This window comes from Penicilliopsis zonata, assembly GCF_001890105.1.
Source record: "Penicilliopsis zonata CBS 506.65 unplaced genomic scaffold ASPZOscaffold_11, whole genome shotgun sequence".
Lineage (NCBI taxonomy): Eukaryota > Fungi > Ascomycota > Eurotiomycetes > Eurotiales > Aspergillaceae > Penicilliopsis > Penicilliopsis zonata.
Window position 1 is genome coordinate 250993 of NW_019208920.1, and position 16202 is coordinate 267194.

The 16202-nt window shown below is 51.4% G+C and overlaps 5 protein-coding genes across 5 annotated transcripts; 2 read left to right on the forward strand and 3 right to left on the reverse strand.

The window, feature by feature from the left end:
- Positions 1–1059: 1059 nt before the first annotated feature.
- On the forward strand, positions 1060–3983 carry ASPZODRAFT_17512 (hypothetical protein; the record flags this gene model as incomplete). The annotated part of the gene is made up of 6 exons (XM_022727043.1): positions 1060–1110; positions 1191–1426; positions 1492–1784; positions 1848–2756; positions 2817–3215; positions 3268–3983. The coding sequence occupies 6 exons, from the start codon at positions 1060–1062 to the stop codon at positions 3981–3983; spliced, it is 2604 nt and encodes an 867-aa protein (XP_022579804.1).
- Positions 3984–4102: 119 nt separating this feature from the next.
- Positions 4103–5953, reverse strand: ASPZODRAFT_17513 (hypothetical protein; the record flags this gene model as incomplete). The annotated part of the gene is made up of 5 exons (XM_022727044.1): positions 4103–4457; positions 4520–5011; positions 5101–5288; positions 5353–5729; positions 5785–5953. The coding sequence occupies 5 exons, from the start codon at positions 5951–5953 to the stop codon at positions 4103–4105; spliced, it is 1581 nt and encodes a 526-aa protein (XP_022579805.1).
- Positions 5954–6638: 685 nt separating this feature from the next.
- On the reverse strand, positions 6639–9433 carry ASPZODRAFT_143938 (hypothetical protein; the record flags this gene model as incomplete). Its single annotated transcript, XM_022724960.1, has 6 exons — positions 6639–6728; positions 6810–7607; positions 7661–7924; positions 7987–9121; positions 9182–9236; positions 9298–9433. 6 exons carry the CDS (start codon positions 9431–9433, stop codon positions 6639–6641), a joined length of 2478 nt encoding a protein of 825 aa, XP_022579806.1.
- A 228-nt stretch (positions 9434–9661) lies between these two features.
- ASPZODRAFT_99208 (hypothetical protein) lies at positions 9662–12596 on the forward strand. Its single transcript, XM_022730607.1, has 4 exons — positions 9662–9959; positions 10024–10478; positions 10538–11384; positions 11439–12596. Exons 1-4 carry the CDS (start codon positions 9753–9755, stop codon positions 12516–12518), a joined length of 2589 nt encoding a protein of 862 aa, XP_022579807.1. The 5' UTR covers positions 9662–9752; the 3' UTR covers positions 12519–12596.
- On the reverse strand, positions 12584–16171 carry ASPZODRAFT_133943 (hypothetical protein; the record flags this gene model as incomplete). Its single annotated transcript, XM_022723393.1, has 3 exons — positions 15027–16171; positions 14003–14970; positions 12584–13954 (listed from the first exon to the last, which is right to left on the reverse strand). Coding segments are annotated over exons 1-3 (2764 nt in total), but the record flags the coding sequence as incomplete, so codon positions are not given.
- Between the last annotated feature and the right edge of the window lie 31 nt (positions 16172–16202).

Below are 16202 nucleotides of genomic sequence, written 5' to 3' on the forward strand. Positions count from 1 at the left end.
CGTGACACACTCTAGGACGCAACTTGAAGGTGTGGACAGCCCCTCTTTTCGACTCCTCCTGAACCTCTTCTCCAGGGTTGCTTTTTCCTGCCTGTCCTGGTTATTCACTTGCAGAATCCAATCTTGTCCGATCTGTATGGCTAATTTTATTGATTTCTTGTTAGGCGCCAGGTGTGAAGCCACCGAAGTGCTCATTACGCAACGATCGTTCCCCTCTCGAGCAGGGATCTCCCTGCCCTGACCCTCTGGGTCTATTAAAACGCCAGAAAGGAATCCCCGCATTCCACGCCCTCAAAAGAATAGACAGTGTCAATGGGGGGTCCTTGTCTGTCATCAGATAGCCATCCCTTGCACCGAGTTTCTACGCCTGTTGACACGGGGTACGACGCGCTCGTTACGCGACATCCATACATACTCCGTACGCCGTACGCTGGCCTTTGCTGTGCGACATGGGTGTTGCCCAGTACCAGGAGTCACTCCGGGAGACGAGAACGCACATAAACGATCATATCAACACTAGGAACTACTAGTGGGATGCCCGGCGAGTGATCGGCGATGCGGGTGATCGTTTAGATTTACTCTGTCGAGACGAGCAGGAGGAAATATCAGAGTTGATGCTGTCTTCCAGTACTACATAGTGCGCCGGAGCCAAAGTTCCCCCCGGGGATCTTCCAGGGCGCCCCTGAGGCAGCTGAAGTTTGTTGCAGTTCGAACTGGAAGCGAGTGGAACGCGGTCCATCTGCCAACCGCGACTGGGTGGAGCGCGATAAACCAGTCTCTCATTCCAAATCAATCGATTACTGGTAGGATACTAGTTACTAGTTAATACTACTATCTCAGCTCGCCAATGGTGGCTCGAGTATGTGCACTAGCCTCGATCAATTCTTTAGACATGTCAAGCGCCATAATTCGGATTCCATGCAATGCATGGATAAAAAAAAAGCGCCACAGACAGATAATAAAAAGGATCTCTGGCCCTTCCTCGAGTCCTTATCCCGGACCGACAGGGGAAAACAAAGATAAATAGGCGATGTCAGATCTGTCAGACTTCTTGGCACCATGATGGACCTGAATCTGGTGAGCCTGTTGGGCAAGCGAGATGATATTCTTGTATGGAGAGACCTGAAAAAACCGAAAAAAATAAAAACTAGACACTGGCGAGTAACTGACGCCCTCTGGGGAACTGGCAGAACCCAAACAACGATCCCAACGTGGGCTCTTCTCGCGGCGATGCGTCCACCGATGCGAGCGACGTCATTTCCAGCCTGGGCGTGAGCAGCAGTTCGACGTCGCTGTCGGCACTGGTGACGACTCTGGTGCCCGCCCTGGTCATTGCTACCTTCTGGTTCACTTTGTTCTTGATCTGTCGTCGAACGCAGCAGCGCTGGTATGCGCCGCGAAGTCATCTTCCATGCTTACACCAGCAGTATGTGCCTCCCCCCCCCTCTCAGCTCCCAACAAGAACATTGCTCTGACCACAGTCTCGTCTAGCGAACGGAGTCCTGAGCTGCCATCTGGGTTTGTCAACTGGTTTGGCGCCTTCTTCAAGATCTCCGACTCCCACGTTCTTCATCACTCCTCACTGGACGGCTATCTCTTCCTTCGCTTCCTGAGGGTGCTCTGTGCAACGTGCTTCTTTGGTTGCCTATTGACGTGGCCGATTCTGCTGCCGATTAATATCACTGGAGGCAATGGCAACACGGAGCTGGACGCCCTGAGTTTCAGCAATGTCAAGAGTCCGAAGAGATACTACGCCCATGCAGTGGTGGGATGTGTCTTTTTCAGTGAGCATTCCACGCCCGACCACTCTTGCAGTGTTCTGATCGCTGACACCTCTCGCAACTAAGCCTTTGTCTTTTACGTCGTGACGCGGGAGAGTCTGTTTTATGCCAACCTTCGACAGGCGTATCTCAACTCACCGGCGTACGCTCACCGGGTCTCATCAAGGACGGTGTTGTTCATGTCTGTGCCCGAGGACTACAAGAGCGAAGAAAAGCTGCGGCAGGTGTTTGGCGAGTCATCTGTACGCCGGATCTGGATTACATCGGACTGCAAAAAGCTCATGGAAAAGGTGGACGAGAGAGACGATCTGGCCTACCGTCTCGAGAAGGCCGAGACTCGGCTGATTCGGCGCGCAAACTCGGCGCGGTTGAAGGCCCTGAAAAAGGGCCATCTCAGCGCAGATCCATGTGCGGACTGCGAATTCGGGGAGCATGCGTGGTCCCACAAGCTTCGTCGCCCGATGCATCGCCTAAAGTTCTTCGGAAAGAAAGTGGACACCATCAGTTGGCTCCGCTCAGAGCTGGCCAAGACCATCGAGGAGGTGAACAACCTTCAACAGAAACACCGCAACGGGGATGTCAAGCATCTGTCGGCTGTGTTCATCGAGTTCAAGTCCCAGGCCGACGCCCAGGTCGCTTTGCAGACGCTGTCTCACCATCAACCCATGCACATGACCCCTCGTTTCACCGGTATCGCTCCGAGGGAAGTGGTCTGGTCGGCTCTTAACCTCAGCTGGTGGCAGCGCATCATGCGCAAGTTCATGGTTCAGGGCGGCATTGCTGCCCTGGTGGTGTTTTGGTCGTTTCCCGCGGCCATTGTCGGAACTATATCCAACATCACCTACCTCTCGAGCATCATTCCCTTTTTGGGATGGATAGAAGACCTCCCAGAGATCATCAAGGGCACAATCGCCGGGCTGTTGCCTTCTGCCGCTTTAGTCTTGCTCATGTCCCTGGTTCCTGTCATTTGCCGAAGTAAGTCCATCAATGTACCGCAGGAAAGGAAGCAAAAAGCCTGCTGCTAACTGCTCATAGTTTGTGCTCGGCGTGCTGGTGTACCGTCCCTTGCTCGTGTAGAGCTATTCACGCAAAGTGCACACTTCTGCTTCCAGGTTGTCCAGGTCTTCCTCGTTACGACTTTAACGTCAGCAGCATCTGCTGCTACTGCTCAGATCATCAAGAATCCACTATCGGCCAAGGACCTCCTGGCCGAGAATCTGCCCAAGGCCACGAACTTTTACATCTCTTACTTTCTTCTGCAAGGATTAGCTATGAGTTCTATGGCAATTGTGCAGGTGATGGGTGCCCTCGTTTTCAAATTCATTGCTGCCTTTTTCGACCATTCGCCCCGAAACCTCTACCGAAGGTGGACTGCGCTCAGCGGGCTCGGCTGGGGGAATGTCTTTCCCGTTTTCACCAACATGGGCGTGATAGGTGAGGACTTGAACCTATTCGAGTTGTTGGTAGAGAAACTGACATCCTGCAGCTTTGACCTATTCATGCATTGCTCCCCTTATTCTCGGCTTTGCCTTTGTTGGCCTCTACCTGGTCTACCAAGCGTACCGCTATAATTTTTTCTTCGTCTACGACATCAACATCGATACCAAGGGCCTCGTATACCCACGCGCTCTACAACATCTCCTGACGGGCCTGTATCTTGCGGATATCTGCATGATTGGTCTCTTTGCAATCAAGGGCGCCATCGGTCCGCTCATCATCATGGCTCTCTTCCTCATCCTCACCACCCTCGCCCACATCTCCCTCAACGAGGCCCTCGCCCCCCTGAATTCATTCCTCCCACGCACCCTGGATGCCGAGGAAGAACTCATCCAGGCGAAAGAGGAAGCCCAGCTTCTGGCCCAGCCGCCACGCTCCCGCTGGTCTTCCGTCTTCAAATGGTTCCACCCGGATCTGTACCGTGACTATGCCGCCCTGCGGCGCAAAGTCAACCGACATAATGTCGAAATCCGGTACTCGGAGGAAGAACTTCGCAACGCATACTTTGAGCCGTGCATCAACTCCCCGACGCCCAAGCTGTGGATCCCTCGGGATAAATGGGGGTTCAGTGCCCAGGAGATCATGGAGACGGACCCGACCATCCCCATCACGGACGATGGCGCCCATCTGGATGAAAAGAATAAGATTGTCTGGGACAAATACGATTCGAAAGTACCTTTGTGGGAGTTGAAGGTTCTGTATTGATCGGGACACTTTTGTATATAATTTGTAACGGTAATGATAAATGAGGAAAAGATAAGTAGTGCATATGTTGAAACTTTCAATCAATGTACAGACAGAGCGTCAGTATGTAATAAAACTAATTAGTGCTCCTCCTGAGCACGATATTTGATAAAGTTCCGCGGCGACACCCCCTTCTCGTACAGAGCGTCGATATCATCGACGCTGAGACCCGTCGTCTCAGGAACAACGAAGAAAGCAACAACGAGACAGATAGCTGATAACCCTGCAAACACGAAGCCCGTTTTGGCGCCCAGATCGCCGGATCCGGTGTTATAAAGGTACGGGACGATGAACTGGAAGAACCACGACGAGATGGCTTGTACGAGGTAACTTATCGACTGGGTCTGCTGGCGCAGACGATACGAGGAGATCTCCGGGGCGAGAGTCCAGGAGATGCTGACGATCGAATATACCTGCCAGGAGATGAGGAGGTTCCTAGATAACATTGTTAGAGATAAAAAAGGTAAGTATATATAGAATGGTTTAAGAAGGCTTACATGATGATTGCGATGGCCCAGAGACTGCCCTTGCTTGTGGCAAACCCTAGCCCTCCAACGACCACCATCATCAAGGCGTTACCCGCAACACCGATCAGGAACAGCCGGCGGCGACCGATCGCATCATTGTATACCCAGCCCAGGGCAATCGCGATACATCCGAGGAAGAAGCCACCAATGCCGATGTCGAAGGAGTCGACTGCCGACAGGCCGACCGTCAGCAGGAAGTAGACGTTCTGGGATAGAAACCCGGACCCGACGGCATTACTTGTCATCATCAGGAAAGACGCGGTCAGGGTGCGTTTGAGGTTGGGGCCTTGGAAGCATTCCATGTAGGAGCCTTGATCCCCAGACCGGGCAGCCTTCTCTTCTGCCAGGGTGTGAACCAGAGCTCGGTAGCGGATATCGCAGTCCTTGTTCGGGCCGTAGAGCTGGCGGAGGGATTTGCGCGCATCTTCATCTCTGCCCTTGGAGAGAAGCCAAACTGGTGATCTAGAAGGGTTGTTTGCCTACGAGTTAGCCGGGGTTGACCTTTTTGAATCTTGAAATCGAAGCAGGGGAAAGGTTAAAAAGGAACTAACTCGGGAACAAAAATGGCCAACAGAGGGAGCCCGCCGACCGCCCATTGAATAGCGAAGACGGTCTTCCATGCACTCGGTTGCAGACTGGGCACAAAAGCTCGAATGATGCCCATGCTGGTACCTTGCATCGCGACGGAGAAGAACACCAGGCCCTGAAGGATCAAGCCTCGGAGACGGGTCGGGGCAATCTTAACCCATCACCAATTAGCCATGGTCTCAACCTGTGAATTCTCAGGAGTAGCTAGCACTTACGTCGGAGGCATAGGTGGTTCCCACAGCCAACAGCGCACCGATCGTGAGACCATTGATGATCTTGCCGCCCAGGAGCTGTGCACGACTTGTCGCAGTGAACTGAAGGGCGACTCCAGCAAACGAGATGATGGAGAACACGACAATCGCATATTTACGACCGATCCGTTCGGCCAAGGGGCCGACCAAAAACGCGCCAACTGCCTGGCCCAAATTTGACATAGATGTCCACAATGAGGTCCACACCGACGGGGCGTACCAGGATTCGGTTTCTGCGTCGTAGGCCCCAAAGCTCAGCAAGAAACTGGGCATCGCAACTGTGGTTCCATTGGCGATCGTATCGTATCCGTAGGTCATACCGCAGAGGAAGGAGACCAGCGCTAAAAACGGTCAATCGAAGGTGAAGAACGACCGCGCGGGCTTGATGACACTAACAGATAAGGAGAATTCTCTTATGGTTCTTGACGGCTTCCCATAGTGGCATTTCCTTTTCTGCCCGCAGAAACTCCTCGATCTCATCGAGATTCATCTTCTCATCTTTGGCTGACACACCGGCCCCGTCGAGAGCCTCGACGTGTTGCCGCTCGACTTTTTCCAGATCCATTTAAAAATTGAGCTGACCTTTCGCTGGCTCCAAATGAGTAGGATGGCCGATGAGAATAACACAACAAGCAGGAAACCAGGGCCAGTCTTCTACCCCATATTATAGCTTGCATATATCCTCCCCACAGTAGTGGACGCAAAAACTGATCCCGGTTCTGCCCATGGGGAATTCCGAGCCTTTTTCCGGGGAAGATGCCTGTCAAAACCCGCCAAAATCTTAAATCTTTGTTCCACGTTGTGGAGTGTGGACGTTCCGAGAATTACTGGACGGTCCGTCCACTTTGTCTTTTCTCCGTTTATCCAACTACAGAGTCAGCTCAAACCAACAAAGTCAAGACCACCCACACGGCTCAAAACAGCCAAGGGATAGATGAAGTCAAGGAAGTCATCGTATGTCTCCAAAAGTAGTGTGAATGTGTTCGATGGTGGTGTTAACACGAAGAACTTGCATCAAGCCGAGTCCGGAACAGGGGAATGCGCGTCCACAGTGGACCCAAAGCCTCGGATGTTCCGAAGACGAAGTGTCATGGGACAAAGAAACTTCATTTTTGGGGTTATCGTTGATTGGAGCTCGAAACGACTCTTGAGACGACCTGCGCCCCCATAGACAGGGATACCATATGGAAGCGAGGTCGTTGATTACAGAGAAAGACTCGGGTTACCTCAGGCCGAGAAAAGATCCCATTTCACGCGATAAACCGTCTTAGGATACGTGCGAAGTTGGTGCAGATCCCCCACGAGCCGAACTGCTCAAGGGACTGGCTTGCCTTTTGCAACTGTTCTCGAGGAATAGTAGCCATGATCAGCCTCTGTTCTTACTCGGAGCTCGTCTATTGTAGCCAAAGATAAAGACATACCTGGGCGTCTGCGGTCCCTCTCTCACCCAAGCGATGGTATACCCACAAAAGCAAGCCACCTGTCAGCAGACATACTGCGATCTCGAATCCACATTCGCTCGCATGGCCTTGTTCAATGATATTATAGGCGGCGGCCAGCATTGCGTTCACCCGTTCGATAGTATGTTCAGACCGAGTCCCATCACACCACCGCCGAAGAGACTCTTCTGCGAGGTGGATGTCTTCCTCTAGTCCTGATCGACCAGCAACAAGATGGACATCGGATATATTGGTGTCCACACATATCTCTGCTAGGTAATTTAGAAGCAGCCCCGAAGAGGATGGCTCAGTCCCCATGCTACCCATCTTCCTCCATGTTGGGTCCCCATAATGATAATATCTTCGCCAACAGGCAAGAGCATTGTATAACCAACCTTGTCGCTCTTTGAGGCCATCTCCTGGCTCAAAGAGACCAACCTCTGGAGCACGAGTGAAGCCCTTGTAGACCACAATGCTGACTGTCTGCCGCCATTCGTAGATATGGGCAAAAATAGCATACATCAAAATAGTCTTGCCAAAGGCATCAAGCGGGGCGTACGGCGGCTCTTTTCTGATTGCAGGATAAAGGAGACACGTGTCCATGGAGACCATGAAATACATAGAGGACGGTAGTTCCGCGGGACCAAGCAATACTTTCCAAGCCTCTGGTGAGGCTGCCTCCCAAAACGTAGACGCACAAGGCAGGACCAAATTGATTATTTCGGCCTTTCCAATATAAGGCTGGTTGTTGAACAGTGCAGGGAACTGAAGATCGAATATCTGCCCACGTTAGCGTATTTTGAATGCTGGTAGATATGGATCGGCTGCTGTACATATATCGAAAGGCCGAGTCTTTTACGCTGCTCTAGGTCAATCCAGCTCTTCCAAGTTTCACGTAACCTTGTCCGCTTGGAGCGCGAAGACTGTGGGTCAGAGGGTTGAGTCTTGGGTCGACAGTCTAGCAACCGGCAGCGACGACAGGCTGTAACCAGAATTCCACGAGCTCCTTCTGCAAGTTCAAAGGCTGCCTTCTGACCAGACCATGTACCGGAAACACACAGAAGAAGTAATGTGAAGATATTATCATTGGATCGCAACTGATGAGGCGTCAGACTTTCGAGTCACGTAACGAGCTTGAAAACCATTTGGAAGGACTTACAAATTGGATATCCAAAGACTGCAAACGAAGGAACATTACCATAACAGTATGTAGATACACTACTGAGAACTTGCCACGGTTGGATTTGGTATAGTTGGAACCGGCTAATATCATGGAAAGAAGTAGGAAAGACGGAGAATTGGCAGGAGTGAATGTTGCAGGATGAACAACCGGAAAACGAGGATGTACATGAAATATATAAAGTTGAATAAAGTATTCCAAGGTCTCTGCGGTGGGAAAAGAATTCCCATCAGCGGCAGCTAGACCCTGATCAGCAGCGGAGTTGTCCGACAGGGTTTGGAGGATGCGGTCCCTAACTCCGGCGTCAACCTTGCAGGACCAGTGTTGAGTCTTTTCCCACAAATCGTTGAAGTCTTTGATTTCTTGAGAATCTACCCAAGATCTAGGGTCTGTTATCGTAGTCCAGAGTGGGCCTGAACTTTCGAGGTGAACTTCTTCATCCGGCCAGTTGGTTTGACGTGGATCGGAGAAGGTACAGTTATCTTCATTCTCGTGATCTGATCTGAGATGTGGTAAGTCCTGCGATGTAGCTCCCTGTAAAACTTCTTCTAATGACATGCGCTGCCGCTGTGGGTGGATGAACGGCTCTTCTGCAACCCCGGTGAATGTGCTATCAAAACCCTGATAGTTGATGTCGTTGACTGGAGTGTTATCCAGGATCCAGGCCAGGTCAGTATGGAATGATCCTTCCCCATATATCCCTAGATAGAGGTCTGCAGAGGCAGGCCGGAGACCCAAGTTCGACGCGGTAGTATGCTGTATCATGGAAATCGATGGAATCTCATCGGATAGCCCATCACGGTGAAAAGTATGGCCTGTTTCGAGACCCATGGCGCTGCCTGTACCTACCTCAAGCACGGACTGGGGATCATAATCCTCATTATTAAGGATCTGTGTATGGTTCAAGTTTACCGGCTGAGGGGCAGCCACGACTTGCACGGAGGGGACTGTTGGATTATTGTCTGTCTCTAGCGGAGATATTTGAACCCCAGGTGACCCAGCTTGGCTATGATCATTGTGGGCATCTTCTGAGTCACCCGTTCGTCGACTGTTGGCAGTGTTGCTGCTGCGTTCAGAATCACCATGGATCTTAACATGGCGTTTCAATAGGTCACTAGAAACAGATTAGCGGACCCCATTAGATCAACAACCCTTCGAGAAGACTATGTAGTACCTTCTTGTAAAGCCTCGGCTGCAGATACTGCAGGAGAACCTTGTAGTTTCACGGTCTAGCAGCCCAGTACGCGTTAGTACATACACCTCAATGCATGATATGGCTGTCGATCTTACGGTTTTCGGCGTGCCTGGTGAGATTCTCAATCCTCGAGAAGCTCTTGTGGCACTGACGACACTGAAAGGGCCCCAGCGAATGTCTCGCCTGGGACCTCAGCCGTCTTCTTCCTACGCCAATCGACGATTCGTCCATCAGGAACAGCAAGATGTATTAGCATGCCCCACAGTCAATTGGGATAGGTAGAACAACGTTGACGTGGAGTGAGGAGTGTGAGGAGTGGTTGAGATCCAGGATGGACGTTGAGGTGGACGGCCCAAAGCCTGGCCAATCATCACATGACGAGGATCGTCCACTTTGGAGAGTGGACGGTGGAACGAGGCACCCCCAGCTTTCAATTAGTCGTTTTCCTTTTTAAAAAACCTGGAGTTCCTTCTGTGGAGAGCCGGTGGTTTCTTTCTTTTGTATTTTTAATGAACTTATCGAGGGGCTGCTTGTTTAACAGACTACAACGATGCAGCTTCACGACTTGTCAGAGACCCCCGAAGTCACACCTTCGAAAGATGGTATCTCACACGCAGTGAAAGAGATCACAGCGGAGAACCAGAGCTTCCTCTCGCGGCTACCGAGATTGACATTGGAAGAGAAAGCAGAACTATTATCTGGCTCTACCTTTATCAACTCGTCGGCGATTCCTAGGTTGGATATTCCTGCGATCAAGGTATGCGATCGCTCGCTACTGTTAGATATAAATTCATGCTGACATACGGCCTCTATCTCAATAGCTCGTTGATTCTGTGAATTCTGTCAAAGGCTCCGAAGTTCACCATGGAGTCCCTACGGCGATCTTTCCTAGCTCGACATGCTATGGCGCAACCTGGAACCGGGAGCTGATGGAAGAACTGGGCAAGTCGCTTGCCAACCAAGCAAAGCTCAAGTCGGCACAGGTCATTCTTGGGCCGACCATCAACCTCCATCGCGACCCTCGTGCTGGACGCAACTTTGAGTGCTTTAGCGAAGACCCGCTGCTGTCGGGTCAGCTAGCCGCCGCCATTGTCAACGGTATCCAATCTTGCTCAGTGGCAGCATGCCCAAAACACTTTGCGTGCAACGACAGCGAGTTCAAAAGACGACAGTACGATGTCACCGAGTCACCGAATAGTCGAACGTTGCGCGAATTGTACTTGGCGGCATTCCAGGAGCTGCTTCGAGGGTCGGAACCCATGGCTTTGATGGCTAGGTATGTTTTGTCGGACGGTAATTTGGTGCTCGGAACCATATCTAACGTTCAATTCAAAGTTATAACAAAGTGGACGGGGTATATGCCTCAGAGAACGACTTCCTTAAAGATATCCTCCGAGACGAATGGGCGTATAATGGTTGTTTGGTTTCCGACTGGTTCGCGACAAAGTCCACCGCAAATGCCATCAATGCCGGCCTGGATCTGGAAATGCCAGGTCCATCGGTGTTCCGGGGACAGAGACTTGTGGACCAAGTCAGAAGTGGCCAGATTGAGGAGAGTGCTGTTGATAAGTGTGTCAGTCGGGTTCTGACTCTGCTGGACGATACTCGCGAATGCCATGGAAACCGACCGGAGAGATCCGATATCGATGAGAATACAAACAATCTGGCGAGAAGGATTGCCTCCGAGGGCATTGTCCTTCTGAAGAATGAGAACAAGGCACTCCCTCTTGACATGAGACAGGTTCCCAAAATTGCTGTCATTGGTGTGCCAGCAATGAATCCAACAATATGCGGCGGCGGAAGCGCATCGGCGCCTCCTCAATACATCCAGAGACCACTTGAGTGTTTGCAAAACAGTCATCCTGCCCCTTCGCGCGTCCGCTATGCTCATGGCGTCAACACAAACCGACTTGTTCCGGTTCTATCTTCAAAGCAAACGCAAGCTGAAAATGGGCAACAGGGCTTCGACATTAAATACTTTGACTCAGACAGCCAAGAGCTCGTTCTTAGCGAGTTCCAGAAAGTCCCAGTAGTCGCCATGGTAAGGGACCTCAAGCCCGGCCTTCAGGAAGGACGGTTCCGGTACGAATTGACAACCACATTGACGCCCGAAACTACGGGACACCATACACTGGCAACTCGATCAACGGGGGCATTCGAGCTCTACGTGGACGGCAATCTGGTAAGTTGCATCTTCCGAAGGTCAAGCCTTAGACGTTACTAATTCCTCGCAAAGGTGATGTCTTCTGCCCAGCGGGAACTTTCCATGGAAGATTTCCTTTTCGAGCCTGCTCGCCTTGAGCAAAGAGTCGAAGTTTTCATGGCCGCATCGAGGCCGTATTCAATCCGCCTCGTCACCCAGGCACGGGTGCCCAGGGAAGGAGATTACGAGCCTAACCCGCACGGAACAACGCTCTGCTTCGAGGAGTACGTGGACGAGCGGGCTCAGATATTCGACGCCGTCTCCATCGCTGCAGCCTCAGACGTCAGCATCATCTTTGCTGGCCGAAACAGCGAATACGAATCAGAGGGATTCGACCTGCAGGAGATCTCGATGCCCACGCCGCAAGCCCGGCTCATCAAGGCCGTGGCAGCGGTGTCTAAGAAGACAGTCCTCGTCCTCCACTGCGGCAATCCGATCGACGTTTCCGGCTTTGTTGACGACGTCGACGCCGTGCTCAACGCGCATTTCCCCGGCCAGGAAGGTGGCCAGGCGATCACAGATATTATCACGGGTAAAACCAGCCCCAGCGGCAAGTTAGCAACAACCTGGCCCAAGACGCTGGATGCCGACCACGTCCCCACTGCTGCCCATTTCCCGGCCCGGTGGACTGAAGAGACGGGATACACCATCCAGTACGCTGAGGGTTTGAACATGGGCTACCGCTGGCCAGAATTTGATTCCAGAGCCCGGTGGTCGTTTGGATTTGGTCTCTCGTACACTACCTTTGACTATTCCGCCTTGCATGTCGACGACGGCCTAGCTGTTCCCTTCTCCAATGAAATCAATATCAGCCTGGCAGTCACAAACACTGGCTCATTCCCCGGCCATGAAGTCATCCAGGTATACATCACTCCCTCGGATAGCACTTCCGTGTACCGTCCCGCTCGTGAATTGAAGGGATTCACCAAGGTCTGGATTCTCCCCGGCGAGTCGGAGAGAGTCACAATCACTCTTGATCGGAACCATGCCTGTAGTTTCTGGGACGAAAGCGTCAACAAATGGCGGCTGGAGCCAGGAACGTATGGTGTGCGCGTGGGCAGCCTGGCGGCCACTTTTGAGGTCAAGGAGGGATTGACTTGGAGTGGACGGTAGGCCGCTAAATAATATAGATAGAATAGGATTGTGTGAATTCATTGTATATACGTTGAGTAACTCATATATTGAGCAACCCGCATGGTATCTCTATATACATTGCAGCGTAGCATCATTGAAGTCATAATAAACCCGCAAAGTAAAAAAAGAAAAAGCCAAAAGAATAAGAATAGGGCATCCCGCAAAAAAGTCCAACTACCTATACTCAATGTCCAACTGCTTTTTGAAATACTCCCCAATCCAGAAAGCAGTAGCTGGAAAGGGGTAAGGGGTAATTTATGTAATGCCATCCCTCACATCACTATGCAATCCTTATTTCGGTCATTTGCTTGTTGGGTAATTCCAGGCGCGACCGTCGCTCCCGGTGGTCGCCTTCCGTATTGTTGTTGCCTTGAGTATCGAGTTTCTTGGGCTTGGTATGGACTCGCAGAACTAGTAGAACTCTGCGGTGGAACATAGGGTCTGCTGCTTGCAGCCTGCTCATATGATGGGAGATCTTCATCGTGAGGATCATCCGATTGGGACTGTCTCGAGTATTGTTGGTCTTGCCTTGACGGTCGACGACGATCTGTAGATGGCTGGCTCCAGTTATTATTACCGCTACCTATATCCACTGCGCTAGAAGAACGTGTATGAGTGCTCTGTCGTGACTGACTGCTTGCCGTCAAGGTGTTCATTGGCGTCGAAGCTCTTCTGTTCCGGCTATGAGATTCTCTGTTGTTTTCTCGCTCTTCCTCCTGAAACTGAAGGGATAGAGCATACGCATAATCCGCGTCGCTTTGTTCCTGGGCAGAAAGAGAAGAGCTCGAATGGTCTCTTGGGGCGGAGGTGCGATTTGCACCATTGCTTGAACTTCTGGGACCCACAATATGATGCTGAGCAGGCCCAGGGTCTGCTGATGCTGCGGTTGTATTTCCGACAAGACGAAAATCGCCAGCGAAAAACTCTGCGTTGAACCCACTCACATCAGCCAGACACTCCCAGACAACTTCTGCATGACTGGAGTAGCCCGCATCGGTGACGAGAGTGAAAAGCCGATGGGTCTGAGGGTGTTTGTATAGCGTCGAGAAATGATCATTGCGGAAGAGTATGGATACAGATCCCGGAGAAAGTGTCTGAGCGAGTTGGTCAAGACCGAAGCTACTCAGTTGGGTGGCGTTTTCGACGTCAACAAACTCTTGTATCGTGTGGATATCTCTTATAAGCTTTTGTTCTTCCGGGGTAAGTGCGCCTCCTCGAAACACCCTTTCTTCGAGCTCATCTTTGCGGAATTGCAACAACTGGATGTCTTCATGGTACTGCGCCACCCGCACCAGTGCATGATGAGACTCTGAGGATGGGGATGCTATCCAACCATGTACCAAAGGCACACCAAACGTACCATAAAGGCGAGTATCGTTCGTTTGGAGGAAAGAACCAACAGTTCCTGGGGGTTCCTAGTACTGGATTAGAATTTCAAGCAAAAACCCGCTAATAAAACTTACCAGAGTAAGCCGAGGATTGACGTTCATCCCGGTATGCAGCATGGTGAGGAATCGGCTGAGAGCTTCAATATCTGGTAGCTGATCGTCGGGTCCGAGACAACTGGTCAGCTCATCGAATAGAGCTTGGATCAAAAGCCCAAGGGATATCTGCTCTCTCGTCTTCAAAGCCTTGACGATCGGCGGTTGTGTGTTTTCGGCAGAGCACAAAATGAGAGCATTAACCAGAGCCAGCAGAGGACACGGGCCGTTCTTGTTCTGCACGAGAATCGGGGAGTGGCGTAATCTTCCGGTAACATCCGTCCAGTCAACTTGTCTGATAAAATATGTCTCAGATCTCTGCTCCTGTTGTCGCTTCTCTTCAGCTTCAGATAATTTAGGTAGTGGCGCTATGGCCGGTTGTTCCGGATGAGAACTACCACTAGGTCCCAAATCATTCAGCGTCCGCGACACTGGTAGAATAGAATCTGGTTGGGTCTGTTGAGCGCTGCCCAGGGCAGATGTGTCGTAAGCTGTAGTTAGATATGCAGGTGATGGAGCTCGAGACGATTCAGCGTGAGAGCTCGACTTTTCGGGAAAATCCAACTCCAGGAGATCCGAAGAAGAACTGGGGGTCGCACTGGATAAGGTGACTGAAGGGGTACGAATTCCATTTTCGAGATGAGACTGTCCAGTTGCAGATTGTTGGCTTGGAAAACTAAAGGATTCTTCCGAGGCAGATCTGGGATGTTGTAATACTATAGCTGGAGGTAGCTGCGCCTGTGTATCCGCTTGAGGCTCACTGATTTGCCCGTTGTCAATGTAGATCGACAATGGGATGTTTTCAAAGTTCGAGGAACCGGCGACTTGTTGGCTCGCCGGTTGCTGCTGGGCTTGCGAAGTAGTGATCGAGTGTTCGTCAGCCCAGGGCGATTCGGGAACTGGGTCATCGAGAAGAGATAGCCGTGCGGTCATGGGAATATAGCCCTCGTCTATGAATACTAGTTAGTGATACCCTTAGAAATCGATCTTTCTCATCTGAGCATACTTTGACTCAGCTGCTCGCTAGCATCGTCTCTTAAAAATGAAGACGCAGCTCGTGTGCCATCTTGATGTGGACCTGAAACCTGGTCATTGTCCCATGGGTTGGAATCTGACAGACGGGCCTTCAGAAACGGATTGTTGGACTGCAGCTGCACAGCCGGTATCTCCGGCTGCTCCCATACAGCACCGCCATCTGCCGCATGTGCTGTTTTCCACTCGTTTGCAGCCATCCTCCGTTGTGTGCCTGCCACCAAAATGGACGGCACCCTTGGCACTGATCGAGCCTCGGAATATATCTCCGCTTGTGTATGTTTAGGAGGGACTGGAGGTGGGATGGACGAATCTGACAGCCTCGAAGGTTCGGATCTCTCATCGTTATCATCCGTCCACGGATTCTGAGTATCATTAAACGAGGACGCCACCGGAGATCTTTGCGCTTCTTGCAGAGACATCAAGTCGAAGGCTGGAGATTTGTTAAGATCTGGGGAGAAGACAGGATCCTGCGTTGGAAAGCGAGGGGATTTGGGGGAACTCAGAGCTCGCGTAGGGCGAGTAAGACGAGACGGACTGGGCGTAGCAGCGGTGGGCGAGCGAAGGTCCGAACGACCGTCGCCTTTATCGCAGTTCTCGAGATGTGGCGGAGGTTGCTTTCTCAGAACCATTAAGACCGCTGTATCCAAGAATTATCTATGGAAGAAACAGGCTGCACTGTCCAATAATGGGAAAAATGTACAGGGTGGACTGGGGCGTGCAACCCTCGCGGAGGCGTAGGATAGGTAACAGGTATGTATCAGGTAGTAGAATTACCGATCGGAAGCGTAGAATAAGAAAACCAAGACAAGATAACGCGAGATAAATCAGTGTTCCTTCTTAGGTGGCTGAAATTTCATGGCAGGGACAACCGTGTAATCTGGCCAAGCAAGGCGTTGTACGTGACTAGGTGTTGACAAGGCTCTCTCTCCCACGCTGCAAACGGGATAACGACACTCTCAATGGTGAAACCACTGGTGGATTTGAAAACAAGAACATGCAAAAAGCTGTGGTGAGACAAGTACTATAATGCTATAATGCAGGGCAAAATGCCATCGTAAGGATATTTCCAGGTGAGCATCAAATGAGCAGATGGCAGGAAGAAGACCGACAGACTGCAGGCTGCCAGATTCCCGGGGGCCTCCAGCAG

What these genes read in the sequence shown, in the direction of transcription:
- ASPZODRAFT_99208 (XM_022730607.1), top strand. Translation starts at nt 9,753, where the DNA reads ATGCAGCTTCACGACTTGTCAGAGACCCCCGAAGTCACACCTTCGAAA. An exon ending in TGGATATTCCTGCGATCAAG is followed by an intron (nt 9,960 to 10,023) that starts GTATGCGATCGC and finishes CTATCTCAATAG; the next exon opens with CTCGTTGATTCTGTGAATTC. An exon ending in TCTACGTGGACGGCAATCTG is followed by an intron (nt 11,385 to 11,438) that starts GTAAGTTGCATC and finishes TTCCTCGCAAAG; the next exon opens with GTGATGTCTTCTGCCCAGCG.